This window comes from Excalfactoria chinensis, chromosome Z (genome assembly GCF_039878825.1).
Source record: "Excalfactoria chinensis isolate bCotChi1 chromosome Z, bCotChi1.hap2, whole genome shotgun sequence".
NCBI classification, from domain to species: Eukaryota; Metazoa; Chordata; class Aves; order Galliformes; family Phasianidae; genus Excalfactoria; species Excalfactoria chinensis.
This window is the reverse complement of record NC_092857.1, coordinates 64,558,282-64,578,363: the sequence shown is the minus strand read 5'-3', so window position 1 is coordinate 64,578,363 and position 20,082 is coordinate 64,558,282. Positions and strand designations below refer to the sequence as shown.

Genomic DNA, 20,082 nt, shown 5'->3' with positions numbered 1-20,082 from the left:
TGAGTGCTGGGATGCTACTTGCCTGCTGGGGGATGCCATCACTGTTCCTGTTTTGCTGGCTGTGACCAGCCGCTGTCCTCTGCTCCTGCAGCAGCTCCTGATAACTGTTTTGATGTATTGCTGGATGGACGGGGCTTGCACTGCCCTGCAGTCCCGCTGATATAAAAAATGCCTTTAAGATCCTGCCTTTCCCATCCTAATCTACAAAGGAAACAGGAAAAAGGAACTTAAACTCCCTGTACTCAGACAGCAATGAGACTGTTCCAGCCTGCTCTGTTGCTGCAGTTTCTTGCCTGTGTCTTGTAAACACACCCAGCATGCCGGAGGGGAACCACTGGTAAAATATTGACCAGGGGAAGGATACTCCATGAGCTGCTGTAAGAACTGGATGGATATATTTCGGAAAGCATGGACCCTTTGGCACCTCTGGTTCTGTATGGATTCAGCCTGATTATTTCAGGTAAGCTTTTTGCTTTAATATCTACAGCTGACCCGCTGCACCCTTCTTACTTCCCAAGCAGCGGGGTGGGCAAAACACACAACTCCCCACTCCCCACCCTGGGAATCACTTTATTAATTACTCATGTTTGCTCCAGTGCGATCACTTGTCTCTGTCAGGTGTTCCCACAGCAGGCAAGGGGAGGAGGGCTGGGAGCAAGGTATCAAGGAGTGTGCTCTGCATGCATAGTCTGCTGCTACCTCTTCCTAAACACTGAAGTCACTCGTTGATGCACACACACACGCTGCAAACTAGATGCCGACTCTTTCTGTGGCTTACTTTGTGAACTGGCTGCGCAGCAGGAAATGTTGGCACTTCCAGGTATCCCAGTGTTAAGATTTTTAGATGAGCTTTCAGTCAAGATTCTGCAGCTGCAACCTAGATGGAAGTCAGCAGATAAAAAGATTGGAACTGCCCGTGTTGTGTAAGACCAATTAATAGCACTTTAAGTACAACTGAAGAACATTTGGTGTTATCAGCAAACATTATTAGTTATCAAATCAGCAGCTTGCCACAAGAGACATATGCAGTAAAATTATACTAGTTATACTAATGCAAATCTTGCTTGTAGAACCTGGAACACTGGTGTTAGAAATGTGTTTCTGCAGCCATCAAAGGCACAGTCCTCAGGAAGCCTGCCCCTTCCTGAGCTGCTCCCAGTGGCTCAACTTTTAAGCCTTACTATCTCCACCCATATTTTGATACTCTAGAGAGTTTCTTCAAGGAAATCTGCAAGGGAAAATCTGTAAAACAGAAATGCAAGAGCTCTGAGCTCACTCCTGAGGACATAAAGATACACGCAGGTTCTTCTACCCCATCTCCCAGTAACAAAGTCAGACAGGCAGGGCAGACCGCAGGGCACAGCGAGCCGCCGGTCACAGCCTTTTCCACAGGGGCTTGCCGGTTAGGTGTGTATCACAGTCACACCCATCTCGATAGATCTGTCAGCTTTCCCACTTTTGTTTGAGAATGATATCATGTTTCCTGGGGCGAACGCGGGACGACAACGTGAGCCCGCTTTCCTCCAGATCCCACAGGCGGAGCTCAGGAAGGCGGGCAGACGCTCCCCAGCAGCCAGAGGTGCTGCGGCCTTCCCCCAGCGGCGTGGGCCGCCCTGGGCCTGCCTTTGTGAGGCTCCAGCTGCAAGGAATGGCCTTTGATTTATCCCCTAACTCCAACACCATTCCCCCATTAGCAGACAGAGGTGAAGGCTTGATTTGGACGGTGATATTCAGTACCTGCTTCCCAACGCTGTGACAGCCTCTGCTGAGTGCACACCGTAGAAGTGTTCACCTATTCCACAGCAAGCTTTGCTATAGCAGGCCCACCACTTCCACAACAAGGAACAAAAGTCACATCTTGTCTCTTGCTTGCTGACCACATTCTCAGATGGTCTGGATGTTTGCCGTCGGCTTCTTGTAGCATGCTAGCTGTCAAAAGGAGTGTTGTGTGAGTGATGCTTTAGCAAGATGGCCTCCTCTGCTAAGAGATTTGTAGAAATCGGGAACAGTCAGAATGAGTTTCAAGCACATTTCAGTGAGTATTTCTGGCTTGTCAAATCTCTCTGTTCTCAAAGATAGAAAGCGTCTTCATTGCTGCAGCTCTACACTACCAGTAATGTTCAGTTCAGAAGGCTGATAAAAATACTTTGGATTTCTTACTTCGAGGGAGTGGTTTTCCTTCAGTATCCATATGTGGTAAAATCTAACAAGGTTACATTAGTATTGTAAGAAAGGATAGCAGTGAAATTAACAGTGCAGTTGAATTTGATGCAAACTATGAATAATCCCCTAGTTGGCTGAGCTTTCTTTGGGATTAGTATGTGTTATCATGAAAATTATACATACAAATGTATGTATTACATTATTATATGATTCATTTACATGTTTAGAAAGTAAAGCAGCTTTTAACATGCATCATCCAATTTACACAAGCACATTTATGATGGTGTATGCTCTTCAGAACTATGAAGAGATGATAATTTCTGGTTATATACAAAGTCCTAACAATTCTGTTTCAAGATTTGTTCCTTCTTTCTAAAGCTTGACTTAACCTATAGAAAACCTACATTTTCTTCTGTGCACCTGATTGTACTGTTTCTCAAAATGCCTTCAAATATGTTTGAGATCACAGAATCACAGAATGGCCCAGGTTGGAAGGGACCTTAAGGATCATGAATCTCCAGGCTCATAGTGCTGTCTTTCTGAGCCTCTGACAACTTAATGGACACAAACCATGTCTGAAATTTTTATCTCAGTAATTTCAGAATTGTTCTGAGGAGACATTAGATTGATGCAGGATATTTCAGTCACCTGCTGATCAAACAGTTTCCAATTTGAACTGCAGGAGAAAGTGAAGAAGGGTTCTCACTCCATAAATGTATTTGATTTGTGAGATCCACAAACTGCCCCTTCCCTCCACTTATATCATTTATGCAGAGTATCCTGTCCTCTATTCCAGGTGCCTTATGTTTAGAGAGAATCTAAACTGCATGGAGAGGCACTGCAGCAGGCAAAATGGAACAGCATCTAAAAGGGTGACATGAAATTTCCCAACATCCTCATCTATTAAAAAGTACCATTGCATTAGATGCAGTTTATACAGATATATATTAGATTATATTAGATTGTTTGGATATCATATATAAGTTGACTGGGTAAATTACTTTTTTGCTGTAATTTCACTCCTGGGAAAAAAAAACCCTGAAATATTTTGTTGAGATGATTGATCTTATTAAATTTAATCTGAAAGGATTTTGGTGGAGAAAATGGAGCACAGATGTCAGAGTTGGTGACTGTAGAGCTGGTCCTTTATATGTCCACACTGAGAACTCCTTGTATGGGAAATCTGCTCTGTTATTGATCACACGCACTTGAGTCTGCTTGGCCCAGGCCTGTCTCTTTAACACAGATTTCCACAGCAGTTATTGTGATTGGAGAGGTTGTTGTGTGTAGGCACAGAACAAATATACCAAAAATGGATGCATCCACCACTTCTGTGAGATGAATGTACAACTCTATGGCCAGCTTTCACCATGATGCAAGGGAATATGTTACATAGGGGAGTGCATACCATGTATTACTGAGCTCACTAGGGAGGATGCCATGCAGAGCTGCCCACCCCAGAAGACCTGCTTCTGGGAGGATTCCTTGCAAGCCCTTTCTGCTGTATTTGTGAACCTAAGAGGTGAAAATTAAAAGTGTTTAAAGAAGCTTCAGCAGAGAATGTTCTCTGAAGCAGCTACCATGTGCCAGTGGGAAGATCTTACCGAGCACACTGTTCCACTGCAGGAGACGCGCAGAAAGGAAACAGTGTATGTCTGAAATGGAGGCTTTCCTGTGGAGAGTTTTGAATGCTGATTGTTTCCTTAGGGTGTTAGAACTGATGACTGTTGTTCAGATAATGTGCAGACTAAGAACATGGACTAGTAATATTACGTATGTATCATAGCATAAAGTAGCAACAAACCCCCAGCAGAATTCATTTTCTAACTCACCACTAGGAAAAACAAGCATTTTTAGGCCTCAAGAATAGCAGGTATTTTCTAATTTTTGAAAGGACCTTTGAAAGACAAACAGCCATTATTCAAGAGTAATGTCCTAAACCTTTTTACTTCAAGGCCAGTTTTTTACTTGCCTGTTACTTTTATACTTTCTGCATCACGTCAGCCTGACCGATGAGGTGGCATGGTTAATTTCCCGTTTTGGAGCACAACAAGTTTCTCTAAGACAATGTAGTTCCAAACACACTTCTGATACAGCTCATGATTTTCTCTTGCATTATTTTCTAGCTGTTCACTCCTGACCTGCCACTGTGCAGCACTGTTAGCCTCCTCCACAAAGTGCAGTTGGCACCAGCAAAAGCCCCTGCACAGAAAGATCAGTAAGCACCAGCTTGAGGGTGCACTGCTATACAAGAGCAGCCAAAGCCCACAGATACTTCTAGACACTGTGAATCTTTTGCATGCTGTATGCTCTGATTATGCTGTGAAGATGAATTGATTGCATATGTTGTTTTGTGTATGTCATCTCAGTGCATGCACACAAACCACATACATGCACAGTATACACAGCAGCCTCATAAAGCAACTGCTGCTGTTATGGACAATTGATTCTTGCCTGCAAGTACTTTCCTGGTGCTAGTACCCATATTTGGCTGGATAAAAATCCAGCAAGATGTAGCTGAGCTGCAGGCTTGCTCTGCTCCAGTTTTCCCACATTCTTCATCCTTTTTCAGCATTACCTAGCACACTGTCAGCTGGTTGCTCAAGCAGTCCCTGCAGGCACGTTTTTGTATTATTTTTCCCCCCCCCTGCTTTTATTGCTTATGGCAAACCATCCATAAGAAGAAGTCATGAGACTGCTTTCATCATCTTCCTGTGCTTTAGTTACTCTACACACAAACATTTAGGCACTCTCAACTTTGAAAGAGCAACCAGCTGCAACAACCTTTCTTTATCACTTTCATCCTAATAGATTGCTCTGATAGGTTATGGAACAACTGGAATGTTGTGGAAACGATTTCGCTTCCCCTTACAAGGGGGCAGCAGCATTTCCTTCATCTTCTCCAGATGCACCCAAGGGCCCATAAGAAAACATTAGCTTCAGAAGCTTTGGCAGGCAATTGTATTTCTCACACTTGGACCCATGTCTTCCCACTAGCAGTAAGTAGCAAAATGATGTTCTGACACTAGTTTCTTGTCTCCTTTTTCATTTCACAGTGTCTTCGTTCCCAAAATAATGCCCTATTGCTAAGAGTGAGTTGTATTGATTGAGCTATAAACCATCTCAGAGCCACCTGTTAGCATCTGTGTGATATAAGCAGTGGGATTCGTTCCACAGACAACAAAGATTATTAATGGCAAACTTGATTTTTTGGTCTCTTATGAGCTGTTTTTCTGCATCACTTTTTGACCCTGGCACTGCTGCCAGATGGCAGATGCGCTTAAACTGTTTGGGCTAGCAATAATCTCAGCACTGTTTTCTTGTCAAGGACGGAGCTGTCTGAGAAGAATTCGACTCCTCACAGTGAGGAGTTACTCAACGTGCTGCAACTGAGATTATGAAGTGAATATATTTCTTTACCTCTTTTTCCACTTCTTTTTCTTCTTCATCTTCTTCACTTTTGTTTGTTTGTTTGTTTGTTTGTTTGTTTTCCTTCTTGCATAGAGATCTGTTACAGACAAATATGATTTAGTGGACATGGTGGTAATGTTGATGTCTGAGTCTGATGTTCCCAGAGGTCTTTTCAACCATAATGATTCTGATTCTTCTTTCTGTCTTTCCTTTTTTCCTTCTTTCTTTCTTTAAGAAGACATGTGCATTAGTTCTTCATTGTTAACTGCTTCATACTTCAGTGCATTACTTCAATCCTGATTATGTTCTGAATTGGTGAATTAGTTAATAAATAAATTTCAATGTAATTTATTCACTACTTCACTATCAGTTAATCGGACACTATACTTTTTCAGTAATATTGCTTAAATCATTGCCATTCGTAGTCCTGAACAGATTCTATTCATTATTTTAGTTTGATGTGTGCTTTCTTCAGAAAAATAAAATCAAGGAGGGTATCACTGAGCAGCCAAGTACAAAACAAGACAGGATGAGGAATTAGCTGCAGAGCATTTTGCAGTTTAGGTTTGCTCTTAAACAAAACTGTAATCATTCAAGCAGAGGAAGTGCTTTGCTTTCTTTCTTTTTTTTTTTTTTTTTTTTTTCTTTTTTTTTTTTCTTTGTAGGAAACATGAAGGAGAGGAGAGTCTCTGACTTGACAGTCTGCAACATACATTTCCACAGAGATTTCACATTCCAGTCTCAAAAACATTAAGTTCTGTGGTTAGTATTATAATGGAAGTAAGAAAACGTTTTTCTCTCAATGTAACAACAAACTTACACCAATCACAATTGCAGTACAGCACTGTATGGTTTATACTCACATTCTCAGGTACCTCCTAGCAGAAATAGTTTGTGTTCCAAGCAGTAGCTAGAACAGAAATAAGAACAGCCTAAGCAAACAGTTCAAATTATATCATGTTTCTCCTCACTAAATCTGATGAAAAGAGGGATGAAATTTACTGAATGAAATATTCCACCTTTCTGCCCTCACCTCTTATTTAAATAACACTGTGAAAGAATGAAAGTCTCCACTCATTTCCTACCACAGCCCTTCTTTTTTCTTTCTTATACTCCAGATGCAAAGGGAAGGACTTCCACCTTGTAAGCACATCAAGCAATTACCAGTAAAGCTCTCTAAGTGTAAGGAAATGAAAAACTGTAGTAGCTAAACCACTTTTTCTTTCCGCTACAACTCAGCATTAATTAAGAGCTAAAACAGTTACTCAGAACTCTACATTCTTAATGAACTCTGGAAATACGGGTTGCTTAATAAATACTTGTTTGGGGAGCAGTGATTTATTGTTATCCTTTACCATGATAGAGCTGACTACCCTTTCTGTGGAGGAATATTAGCCATGTCATGGGATTAAACCATTTCCCAGTTAAGAGGGAATTCTGCGAAGGCATCATGTTAGGCAGAAACCGTCTTGAATCTTTCCATGATTTCCTGGGGAACCTGACAAGCGTTAAGTATAGATCACAAAACATTTACGCAGCAATTTTCTGAGATACAAGGACAAAACCTAACACTTTTCCATTCTCACAGTTCTTGCTGCCTGCATTAATCTTCAGCAATAAGCTGTCTCACCTAGAGACTACCCAGTGCTGTTTCCAGATTACTTTTCCAGCACCAATTCTGATTTGAGGAAGTGATAATTCAATCTTTATTACAGATTGTCGTGTTCTTTGAGCATGGGATGCGTTCCAGGGAATTTCTCAGAAGTGTTTCTTTAGCCCTTCCGAACTGAGTTTTACTGGTGCAACACAGCATAGAAAACACAGGGTCTGTGGTTGAACAAACGGCCTTTGGTGAGCTCAGCACTGCCAGATAATGTTTAACACAAGAGAGAGCACAGTCCTGTAGTTCAGGGTGGGCCAAAAGGTCTACCTGCACGTGTCTCTCTACAGGTTTCAGTGGACACACTGTGATTTAAACTTACCACTTTAGAGGACGCTGTTTAGAGGATGCCATTTTCTCCGTGCCAGGAGGCCACAAAGCCCTGTGCAGCAATGAGCATGTGTCAGAAATATCAGCCAGTGAATCCTCTCCCATTTTCAACACCAGCCTTCTGCAGGGGCTCTCTCTTCTGCAGATTTACTTGCACACACAGCAAATTGTCTTCCTGATAAGGTCAGCCCCTCAAGGACTGTAGCAGGAGTCAAAGGACTTTTCCAAGGAAACACAGAGTATTGTCACTGACACGGGGACAGGCTGTTTCCTGTCTCTATTTGTTGTACTTTTCTCTAAGAGTCAAATCCTGTTGTCCTTAATTGGTCCTTGTATGTTCAAAGGGACCTGCCTGTTTTGTACCAACAGGTAGTGAAAATCCATTCTCACTCAGCAAGGACAGCTGTTTTAGCCCAAGATGCATTGCCAAGAAGATATGCAGTAGGAAGCACAAAGCATAAAGCATATGTAGATTTCACACTTTTCTGATTGGTTGTTTTGTTTTTCCATAATCAGACAAAGAAAGCCTTCCTGTCACCTCTGTGGCCCGTGGCTGTCTTCAAAGGGCCAGTCCTGCCAGGTCCTTGAGTTCACAACTGAAACGCCCTCAGTTAGACATGCTGCTGGGGAATGAGTCAGTGCTTATGCCAGCACCCTTTTAGACCCTTTTAGGGTCTTCTGGAGAAAACACTAGAAAATCTGCCTGTGTCCTGTCAGTGTCATGCATGTGTTTGAGTTGCTCTGCAATGTCTGACATGACAAGACACCTGTGTTTAGGCAATTCATGAGAAAACCATCCATCCACTGGAGGCTGGGTTAAAGTTCCTCTGGAATAATCACACGTACAGATGAGCAATAGGCCTGTGACGTGGTTGTTTTATACCTTTACACAATTTGTATCATTGCAGAGAAAAAGGAAGTTATGCAGCAAGTGCCCTGAATTTGAAATGATATTGGTTTGCTATGTCTTATACAGGGACACAAGGTAACACAAAAAATAGTCCTCAAAACTCAGACTCTTGCCACTTTTTCTCAGCATATTGAGAGGCTGAGATGCAGAGAAAGAAGAGTTACTAATTTCACCTTTCAATCCGGACACGTTCCCATGTAACGTACAGTAGGAACCTTCTTTAGCAGGGGGTTGGACTGGATGATCAACAGAGGTCCCTTCCAATCCCTGTGATTCTGTGTGTTGGAAATTAAGGGGCAGAAAAACACTGGAAACAGAGAAATGAAACTGCAGTCCTGCATGTGCAATACCTTCCGAGAGGCTCCAGCAGTTTGGGAGGATTTCTCCATATTGGGAAGGCAGCTGCAGCTCTGTGCCTTGCAGGTACTAGGCAGAAATGCCAAAACAGCTCTGCTCTGACCTGTAGCACCCTGCCTGATCTTAAAGCAAGTCATGGAGTCTGGATACAGGTTTCATTCCGAGTTTCATGAAATCAGCATCTTGCAGTTTATTATTTTAAGCATATCTCTACCTGGCACATGAGGTCAGGGGTCATATCCCTGCTCACACGATCCCAAGCTCAATGCCTTCAAGGCTGGTAGCTTTTGAATTGCATCTGCCTATAGGTGAGTGAGAGCACAAACACTCCTCAGTTAAAGAACTACAATAAAAGCTCTGTAAATGAATGCGTGTCTGGCCTCACTTCTATCACATAGCTCCTTAAGCTATCAAAGGACCATGGAATCACAGATTTGCAGGGATTGGACGGGACCTCAAGAGATCATCAAGTCCAAACCCCGTGCTAAAGCAGGTACCCTACAATAGGTCGATATCCAGATGTCGACATCTCCATAGAAGGAGACTGCACAACCCCTCTGGGCAACCTGTCTCAGTGCACCCTCACTGTAAAGAAGTTCTTCTGCATGTTAGTACGAAACTACCTGTGTTCAACTTTTAGGCCATTGCTCCTTGTCCTATTGCTACACACCACAGAGGAGAGCCTGACTTCATCCCTTTGCCTCCCACCTCTCTTTAGATATCTATTTACAGTTAGTCTATCTCAGTCTTCCTTTCTCAGACAGACCCAGGTTACTCTGTCTTTCCTTATACGGAAGATGCTCCAGGTCCTTCATCATCTTTGTCACCTTCCATTGGACCCCTTTGAGGAAATCTCTGTCTTTTTTGAACTGGGGAGCCCAGAGCTGTACACAGTATAAATGTGGACTCATAAGGGCAGAGTACATGGGGAGTATGTACTTCTGCAGCAACAGGGTTAACTGACTTCACTGACCTCCACCTTTATGCAGTACCTAGTGTAAGGCCTGCTGCATCCTCTCATGGTTTGTTTCTCCACGGTATGCCCAGGAACTGCCTGGACTGGCACAGCACTGGGCTGGATGTAGTGAAGTCACTAAACTACAATGACCCCTCTGTCCTCAGCATGGGGAGTGGGGACAGGTCTGTGCACCAGCAGGATGCATGCAGACTGCAGAAAGCATGCAGACCTTCTGGCCTCCTGTATCCTGGGCTGCACTAATTTCTTTCAGTGACAGAAAGCTTTGGAAGCAGAATGGGACTAAATACTGTGTCTGTCTGTAAAGTACAAAGGATGATTGTATCCAAAGCAGAAAAATTATAGAAGTGATGAATAAAATAATGAATTATTCTTCCTGCTTCAGCTAAAGAAGAAATGTTATTTAGCTTTCTCCTTACTGTAGATTTTGAAAATGAAGGGAAATGCCTATTATTTGCAGAGTTGACTACAGGAGACCTGTGTTTCCCTGCTACCACATGTTTGAACAACTAAATCTGTAGCACCCTGTGAGAGACTCAGAATCCACTGACCATTTTGAAAGAACTTCCAGCTCCATCTATTTCCAGTGGCTCTGTTTATAAAATAAGCTTGTATTCCTGTTGATTAATAAGAGATTCCCAAAAAAATAGCTCTGTTTCTGCTATGGACTTTTGTTCTTTGAGTGCCATGGTTCCTGCTGCTGTCTGTAAGGGTACCAAGAGGTTAATAGGTATGGAATCACTAATCCTAATACATAAAACAACTGAAAAAATACTCCAATCGTTCAAAATACTGCTAACTACTAAATCTAAAGACATATCCACCTCATGTCAATTCCTACATATTAAACCCATGTCCAGGACATAGAAGAAATTATCAAAGTGTTAGCCAATTCTCTTACTGGCAAAGCACCATGCTCAAGGAACTGCTGTGCATGTCTTACTATCCACAGAGCAATGTGCTAAGCTTTCCTTGGGCTTCTGCAACAACTCAAAGGATTATATGAGTCTGGCAGGTTTGTTTCCTCCTCCAAGAAGAGCAAAGCCCATCTGTTCGTCACATACTAAGTATATTCCTGAGTCCTACTAGCTGTAACAGAACAATTAACCACAGAATCACAGAATGGTTGAGGTTGGAAGGGATCACTTGGGATCATCTAGTCCAATGCCTCTGCTTCAAACAGGGTCACTTAAAGCACATTGCCCAGGATCACATCTAATCAGGTATGAGTATTTCCAGAGAAGGAGACACCAGAACCTCTCTGGACACTCTGTTTCAGTGCTCCATCACCCTCAGAGTAAAGTTCTTCTTCATGTTTATATGGAATTTCCTGTGTTTCAGTTTGTGCCCTTTGCCCCTTGTTCCGTCACTGGGCATCACTGAAAAGAGCCTAGCCCCATCCAGTTGACACCCTCTCTTTAGGTATTCATAAGCATAGTCTAAGCAGGCCCAGCATTCTGTTTTTCCTCAGTGGAGAATCTCCAGCCCCTTTATCGTCTTTATAGCTCTCCACTGGACTTGCTCTAGGATCTCCATGTATTTTTTGTACTGGAGAAACTACAATGGGACACAGCACTTGAGATGTGGCCTCACCAGGGCAGAGTAAAGGGAGAAGATCACTTCCCTCGACCTGCTGGTCACAATTATTTCAGTGCATTCTAGGATACCATTGGCCTTCTTGGTCTCAAGGGCAGGCTGCTGGCTCATGATCAACCTGCTGGACTCCTTGGTTCCTTCTACCTGGACTCCCAGGTTCCTCACTGCAGTGCTGCTTTGCAGTAGGCCAGCCCCCAGCCTGTACTGATGCGTGAGGTTATTCCTTCCAAATGCAAGACCCTGCACTATTCTTTGTTAAACTTCACAATGTTCTCTGCCCACCTCTGCAGCCTGTTGAGGTTTCTCTCAGTGGCAGTGCAGTTCTCTTGTGTGTCAGCCACTCCACCCAATTTGGTAGCATCTGTGCCTTTGTTTATTTGCTGTAAAGCTGCATAAGACTGAACCAGGCAGAAAGCCTGAAGACAGGGTGAAATGTCTTCTCCGGTGATTTAACAACCTACATACTAAAAATCTGCTGTAAATTTTTTCCACTTGTTGTTTTTCCCCTAGGTAAAGTGGAAGCAGCACTGGACCTTATACTTATCAATTCATTCCCTCTGGTGGGCAACTCAGAGACATCACTTATCTGTATCACTTCGAAGTGGCGCTCCCGTGAATCTATCACAATTGACCGAGACCAGGAGGATGTGACAAACCAACACCGAGAGCCTCTAGAGGTCAGTGAAGACTCAAAGAGAGCCACAGCTAAGATGGTGATGTGGAAAAGGGAAAAGGCCAGCGAGACCATTGGAGCATACTACTGTGAAGGGAAGCTCAAGGATGAGGTGACAAGGATACATACCATGAAGATGCCACGGGGAGGTACTGTGCAAGGATCAAAACTGAATTTTGCTTGTCATTGCGTGCACGCCAGCAGTCATCCCTGTTTCACAGATGTGGTCACAAAAATTGGCTCCATAGCAGGCAAGGCAGCCTGGAGTCAGCTAAAATAGACTGGGCTCAATTCCATGCTGTTGGGTTTTTTTTATGTGTAGAGTCAACTGGCTGCTGCTAGGAATGAAGTTAGGTGGCAATGGCCTCAGTGATGCCTTAAAACATTACATATGGAAACTCCTTAACCGTGAGACTCCATCACAGGTCTTAGGTCTAGACAGCAAAACAAAGCTATCCTTGTTTTTCAGTAGGCATCCTGAGCCTGGAAAATAACTGCCTATGGTCCAGGAAAGCCATGTCAGCCAATTTGGAGTTGCATATTCTCTATCAGTATGGAAGAGAAAACCAGCACAACTGTGGAAAGAAATTCCACAGAAGTTTCTCTGAATCTAAGAAAGTCATTCACAAACATCCACTATACATTTCACTTTGGGTTTGGCTGTAAATCTACAGTCAGTAAAGTAATCACTCTGGTAAGATAATGGTTGTAAGGTGGATTTCCTCAGACCAGCACTCTGTTCATTAAAATGACCTCATTAGTTTTAGAGACCAAATTCTAAAGCACAGAGATCACCATACACTACAGAAAAATAATGTTAACAGTTTTGTCCAGTTTTCTGCAGCAAATCATGTTTTCAAAATTTCAACAGAATTTGCCATAATTTATTGTTTTGCTGTAACATTTTACAGCATGGCAGCTGGGCTGTGCAGACACTCTTGTTTTTCTGTGTCAGGTTTACTAAGAAGAAATATCATTATTGGTATCCCCCATAATTATGCAGCTAACTTAGAAACAAGTTCTTCTTTTGCATGAGCTACAGTCAGTCTCTATTTGTTTTGTTTAGTATGGAAACAGTCCAAGAAAAGTGAGCAGGACAAGTGCTTATTTATCTGGCTCGTGGCATCTCTGACCAGATGTGCTCTTTGAAGGCTCCAAGAAAGCTCTGCATGTGCACCTCCTTTGCAGGGCAAACAACTGTTGTTTCAAAGGAGGCAGCAGTGGGCAGGAGTACATAAGGTAACAGTCCATGGAAGGCTCTGGAGGAGGGAACAACACCTTCAACTTGACCCTACCTCTGACTGAACACCAATGAGCTAAAGCTGCCATGCGCAGAAACCTCCGTGGCAGGATGAGGATCCTCTGAATCCATCAGTGTTTTGCAGTTAGTATCTTTGCACCTAGGTGCAGATAATTTAAAGTAACCAAACTTTGAGAGTTCCCTGTGTGGAAGAAGTTGTTCCAACCAGAAATAACACAGCATTCACATCAGCATTAGACAGGCTTCCACGATTCCTTTCTAGGTTTGAATCTATTTCTTGGATTTTCTTTGCAAAAGTTCTGAATGACAAAAGCTTGAGCTAAGAACTCATCAGTGAATGTGTGTAATCTAAACAGTGTAGATTGGTGAGAAAGAGGGACAACAGCAATTCTCAAAGCTATTAAGTCCACAGAAAGAGGAAGAGGAGGTCAGTGAAGGACTGTGCTGTTTGGCAAAGCATCTGCAGTTGGAAAACAGGACTTACAGTCCTTTACTGTTGCTGCCTGAATATTTTCTAAAGACAGAGAGTGTTATCCAAAAAAATTCAGCAAGAGTTGAAATGAGCATTTTCACATACAAAAGACACAGGAAGGAGCAGCACTTTTGAAAATCCAGCCACTTTTTTACAGCTTCAAGCCAAGAAGCTACTGAAACACTCACTAAGTATTTAATCAGTTTGGCAACCCCACTGTCTTCTGCTCTATTACGTACCTCTTATCAGATATGCAGATACACTGAACACTTTTGCCATGTAACAGGAAGGACAGCAGGCTCATTTTCCTATTTTTTATTTTTATTTTTTCTGAAAGTAAGGAATCTGTTCTGCATTTCTTTGTATGCTAACGTTATGGTTGCACATGTAATGCTGGCTCATGCAGAAAGAAGGAACAGACTACGGTTTTTATATGCACGAGCAGTAATTATTATACTGGATATAGTATACGTACCTAGAACAGAAAACTTGTCCTGCATTTAGTCAAATACAGTTTGTTCAGTTTCTCTACAAAATGTATTTTATTATATATGATTTAGTTCTTCCCCCCACAGAAACTCTCCAGAGCAGGCAAACAATTATGGAAACACTACTGAAAGAATAATATGGCACTTGCTCTGCAACTCAGTTCATGATGTCTCTATAAGGAACTGGCACGCTCAAGATGTGCAATCACAAAACACAAGCCACAGTCTAAAAATACTTTGGAATGGAGTCTACCAGAGAGTGTGGGTTCCTTTCAAGTGCAACAATACTGTGAAGAAAAAGTCTTGGGCCTAAGCTAAGCACCATACAAAGAAAATAAAATGGGAATACAAAGGTTTAACATCTTGCTAAACCGATTAGTCATACCTCTTGTAGGATCATTTGTATATAACAATTCATCTTTGGGAATGCTGCTGATTTTTCCTAAATAGATCACAATATTCAACATGCATTTGTTATTCACAAATAATGTCCAGCTCAGGAGCTGACAGCAAATTGGAGCTGCTCTCAGTTTTCATTTCCCTGTTTTAAAAGAGAAATTACTACATTACTCTATATTGGAGTTGCCTGAGATGTTATTTGAGATAACAGTGCCATATCTGCCAAGTTACCTAATAACACATCAGGTCCTTGATATTTTCTTGCTGTATTATGCACGTGTTAGGTACCATCCAGGAAGAGTATGGCTTAAATCAGTTGAAAAACACTTACAGATTTGTCAGAACTACTTGAAGGGAGCACATAAACAGGAGCAGGAATGGCTGTTTGCAAGGGTGGATAGTAGTAGGACAAGGGGAAATGGTTTTAAACTTAGATGGGGGAGGTGTAGGTTAGATATTAGGAGGAAGCTTTTCACACAGAGGGGGCTGACGTACTGGAACAGGTTGCCCAAGGAAGCTGTGGATGCCCCATCCATGGAGGCATTCAAGGCGAGGCTGGATGTGTCTCTGGGCAGCCCAGTCTGGTGGCTGGTGACCCTGCACATAGCAGGGAAGTTGAAACCAGATGATCATTGTGGTCCTTTTCAACCCAGGCCATTCTATGACTCAATGATTAGAGCAGTGCTGAGGTGGAAGACAAGGAAAGCAGTAGCAGCAAAGGGCTCCCATGAGCTGAAAATCACTGTGTGGGAGAAACCCATCAGCGGCAAGCACAGGAGGAGCTCTGAGACTAGGCAGCTTCCTATTATATAGGAAGCTATAAATTATTTATTATTATTATTATTATTATTATTATTATCCTATTATTATAAATTTTCCAGTTAAATAAATGTAAGCATTTCTAACATCTCCTAACTTGTTTCAGAATAATATATTGTGATTAAAATGAATATAAAAATCACATTTTCTTGGGATTTTTCTCTGCCCTCCCCAGATATTTTTTTTTACCTTTCTTTCTCAGGCAGTGACAAGTAAAGGAAAAAAATCTGTGAAAATCCTTCTCTTTACTTCTGTCTTTTTCTTAAATGAGAACTATAAACAAACACATGAAATCAGTTTTCTATTTGAGCAGGAAAACCAGTTTCTCTGATCAGCAAAAAAATACAGTTGAAATTCAGTAATTAAAGTTGAGCACAAATCCAGTGGGAAGCCCACTGGAAAACTGAAACATACCATTAACCTACATGTAGAAAGTGCTTCCTACAAATTAAGCCACTACTCAGATGGGTTTATTTTGAGAAAAGCAACACTGAGTCAAAATACAGTTTATTCTTTTGTTCTCAGCTCAGGCTGGAACTCTCAGTGTTTATAGATGATGTGGTGGATGAGCACCAGCACAGGCCATGCTATCTTACTACATCTCCCCCAGCCCCGGCGTGACTGGAATCTCCTGATCTGTCCCCACTATTCTGCATCAGAAAGCTGAACCAGAGGAGAACTGAGTCATGCAGGCTGCATATCTGCTCCTACAATACATTTTCCAGTTAGTTATCCAGCCTGCTTTAGGAATGTCTCAAGGGATGAAGAAACTTACTTAGGAAAGCATTTCACAGACAGTTGGAGCTCCTAGCTAGGAAGTGTTTTCAATTACACAGCCAAAATCCTTTAAAAGAAACAAACAACATCCACGTCTCAGTTTCTAGTAGCATTCTGTTGTTCGAGGTTATGGGTGAGTCCTCGGTAATTGCCAAACATAGGAATGAGATGGCTGATGCTAAGCGGTCTGTGTGTGCAATGAGGACATTTAAACATCAGACTTGGAGAAGGGGTCATGCTTGTAAATCGGTCTCAGCTTTCAGCCCAGACACCAGCTACTGATAACAACTGCTGCAATTTATCCCATACTTACATCCTATTTTGTTCTTAGCTTCATTCCACCCAGTGGCCTTAACAGTTACAGCAAACAAGGGAGAGCACGTGAATATTTCCTTCATCAGAATGGCAGCAAAAGAAGAAGATGCAGTGATCTACAAAAATGGTAATTAACCTTTCTCTTGTCTCTTCATTCCATCCTTGTCTTAGCCACCTGCCAGGTAACTGCTTTAAAGTCACTGCTGCTGATGTCCTTGCTGCAAAGATAGAGCAGCCATAACTCCTCGTGCATCCAATGCCCCTTACAGGAACCATTTGCCACACTTAAATTTTGAAACTGATCAACTCCTTTCTCTCCCACCAGAATGCAAAATCCTATCTACACCTTTATTTCTCATTTTTCTTTTCTCATTTCTTTCCCTTATCCCCTTATATCTTTGCCTGTTTGACTTAGCTTTTGCCTCTGTGCATGCTTATTTGTCACATCTTTCTTCCCATTTCTACTGCTTTTCAAGTGCATACTGGCCTTGGAAACAAGTGCAAAAGGTGTCTTTTAGAAAGGGCAACACGCCCTTTATAAGGTATGTTTCTTATTAGAGGTTCAGCGCACAGGGGGAAAGTTTGCCATCACTTGTCCTTTCATTGTCCCCAAGGAAATTCTGTGATCCTCAATCAGCATTTTCCCATACAAGAACAAGCTGATGTGTTGGAGCAGAAGTGCGTACATCCCGGTGCTGCCCGTCACTGGAGCTCTAACTGGAAGTTTGGCAAAAAGCCTCAAATTAACTTTGGACAGTAGGTCAGGTTGTCCACCTGAGATTGCAGCTGGTGTGTCATCCTGGAGGGCTCCTGGTACAGCAATGGGCAGTGAATACAAAAACCCTGTCCTGACTTACTTAACTGAGGCTGTCTCTCACTTCAGACATTACAGAAACACTTCCCCCTTGCAGTCTCTCACAAGGCCATCCAGCAAACACAACTGTTCTCCTGAACAGAATTTCTTTAAAACATTGACATAACATGCTGCCAAGGAAAATGAGCTACAAAAGCCAAACCTTGCTAACACAGTGCTAGCATAAGGCTTTCTCAGTACCCCACTGTTGACACCTGTCACAGACTGTAACTCAAGACATGTAACAAATAAACAAAACACAGTTTCAGAATGAATCCTTGTCATTTTTTGCTCTTTTTCTTTGGCCCTGCTTTCTTGAAGAGCTGTTATGCATTGCCATGGTCTTATCTGACTAAAAGTCTTTTTGCTGTTTTGATGGTGATCCTCAACAGGGTTCCATATTTCAAGGATGTCTGCAGTTTGACTTCTAGGTAGTCCGAAGTCTAAATGGTATTGCCTTACTTAGCAAGCATGTATGACCAACTACAGAATAACATAGATAAGCTCCCATAGTGAGAAAACACAGAAGAGGCAGAAACATGTTAAGTCTGGGAAGAAAAGATAAAGCTGCAATGTACTCTTCCTTCTTTGGTCTATGAGGTCAACCTTTGAGTTGGTGAGATGGCACAGGACCTACTTGGGTTTGCTGTTTGTCTCCTCCCAGTCACAATGGGCTCCTTGCAGAGCCACCCCTCATTGAAGGAAAGGCAACAAAAGGAAAGCTTCCAACCGCAACTCCTAGCTACATTCTAGTAAAGCAGTGCTAAACTCAGATGTGTTTGTGCCATTCACCTCCTGCACCTCCTCAAGATCCAGCTTCCTCTTCGCTTGTACCTCTCCAATTACTAAGAACTATCACAGCAAGTCAATAACTAATAAATGGATTTTGCTGCTTACTTCATTCTGGCTGTCCTTCCTCAGCAATCAGCTCAACTTTGTTCTGGCTGTACAGGAAGAATGACTTCTGCCTGCTGTGCTCCTTCTCCAGGTTCCTTCATCCACTCGGTGCCCAGGCACGAGGTGCCAGGTGAGCTGGAAGTTTCCTATCCCCAAGTTCAGCTGCAGGATGCGGGTGTTTACTCTGCCAGATACATAGGAGGAAACCTCTTTACTTCTGCTTACACAAGGCTTATTGTAAGACGTAAGTTCCATTAATGTGTGCTAATGATTAATTGTTTAATGTTGTAATGAGTATGAGATGAAACTTAGACTTGTGTCCAAATAAGGGCCAAAAAGTTTCTTGGCGTAGGCTGCCATCAGATTATGTCAGAAGAAATTCTTTCCCAACAGCCTTTGTATAATCTGGTACTGATTTAAGCAGCTGAGAGTGGCTATTTTACATGAAGTTAGGTGACCAGCATTTGGGAGAGTGGCATATGGATCTTACAGTCAATACTATTTTCCTGGTCACTGAATAAGAAAGCAACAAATATGTCATTATATTTTTTTCATGAAAGGATGTGAAGCTCAGAAGTGGGGCCCTTCCTGTAGCTCTCACTGCCCTTCCTGCATGAACAATGGCATTTGTCATGAAGATACTGGGGAATGCATCTGTCCTCCAGGTTTTATGGGAAAAACATGTGAGAAAGGTAAGCAAATACTCTTTCAAAGATTACTTACTAATCTGCACTCAGTAATGAGTTACTGCACATACACTGGCACAGGGAAATGAAGCCCTGTACAAGAGATTCCAAGGCTGCTTCTGAGCAAGTTGCCATCTGCTCACAGAGTTATTTGTCTCTGCAAGACACACCAGAAACATGCGCGTGTTTGTGCACATCTTTATTAGTGACAATTAGTTTGGATTCTGGAGAAACCGGAGGAGAACACTGCACACTGTTCTCTGCATTATGAGTGCAGTGCTAAATATGTGCCTTAAAATTCTGACCCCACTGCAGCACTGCAAGTACTAGATCTAAGCTGCTGGAATAGCTGACATCTGACCTGCTCTAGCGTAGAAAAGATCATAGTGGAGAAGTAGAGCCTTGAGCAGCTTCATGTGCACTGATCTCTAGGATTTTGTTTTCACTGCACTGTTTATCCATTACGCGTTAGAAAGGCTTATAAAGACAATTTATCACTGCAGCTCTGCACCCAATGCTTTGCTAATAGATCCTCATATGGCAGAAAGTTGTTTTGTTTTAGCTGCTTGAACTTAGCATTAGCGGCTTAAGTTGTTATGGAGGTCAATAAATCTGGTACCTGAATGGTGAAAATGCTATTTCTTACTTTAATTCAAGTTTTCTGTTGCCTAAAGCTGTATAATTGGAAACATCCACTCTTCTACAAATTAATGTTCTTGAGTCTTCCTTTCCTTTTCCTCCTCTAATAGCTTGTGGGGCCAATACATTTGGCAAAACATGTGAAGAGAGCTGTAAAGAAAACTATGGCTGCAAAAACTATATGTTCTGCCTACCAGATCCATATGGTTGTTCATGTGCCACAGGATGGATGGGACTGGAATGTGATAAAGGTATAGTCAAAAATATGGATAGCAGTGAGAAGTCCTTACTGTGCTTCACCTATGAAATACAGGAGGGGTCTAACAGAGGGCAGTAAAAGAGTAGAATTTTTCTATTATCTATGATAGGGATAATAATATTTATCTACCTTAGAGGAGTT

At 42.2% G+C, this 20,082-nt stretch overlaps 1 protein-coding gene across 1 annotated transcript in view; it reads left to right on the top strand.

Annotated features, from left to right (window-relative positions):
* Positions 1 to 229: 229 nt before the first annotated feature.
* Positions 230 to 20,082, top strand: part of TEK (TEK receptor tyrosine kinase) — a 35,576-nt gene continuing 15,723 nt past the window's right edge. The window contains exons 1-6 of the mRNA XM_072359384.1: positions 230 to 460; positions 11,914 to 12,225; positions 16,624 to 16,734; positions 18,449 to 18,601; positions 18,918 to 19,049; positions 19,793 to 19,933. Of these exons, the coding sequence (XP_072215485.1) occupies positions 409 to 460; positions 11,914 to 12,225; positions 16,624 to 16,734; positions 18,449 to 18,601; positions 18,918 to 19,049; positions 19,793 to 19,933 (901 nt within the window). The 5' untranslated portion in view covers positions 230 to 408. The remainder of the gene's footprint in view (positions 461 to 11,913; positions 12,226 to 16,623; positions 16,735 to 18,448; positions 18,602 to 18,917; positions 19,050 to 19,792; positions 19,934 to 20,082) is intronic.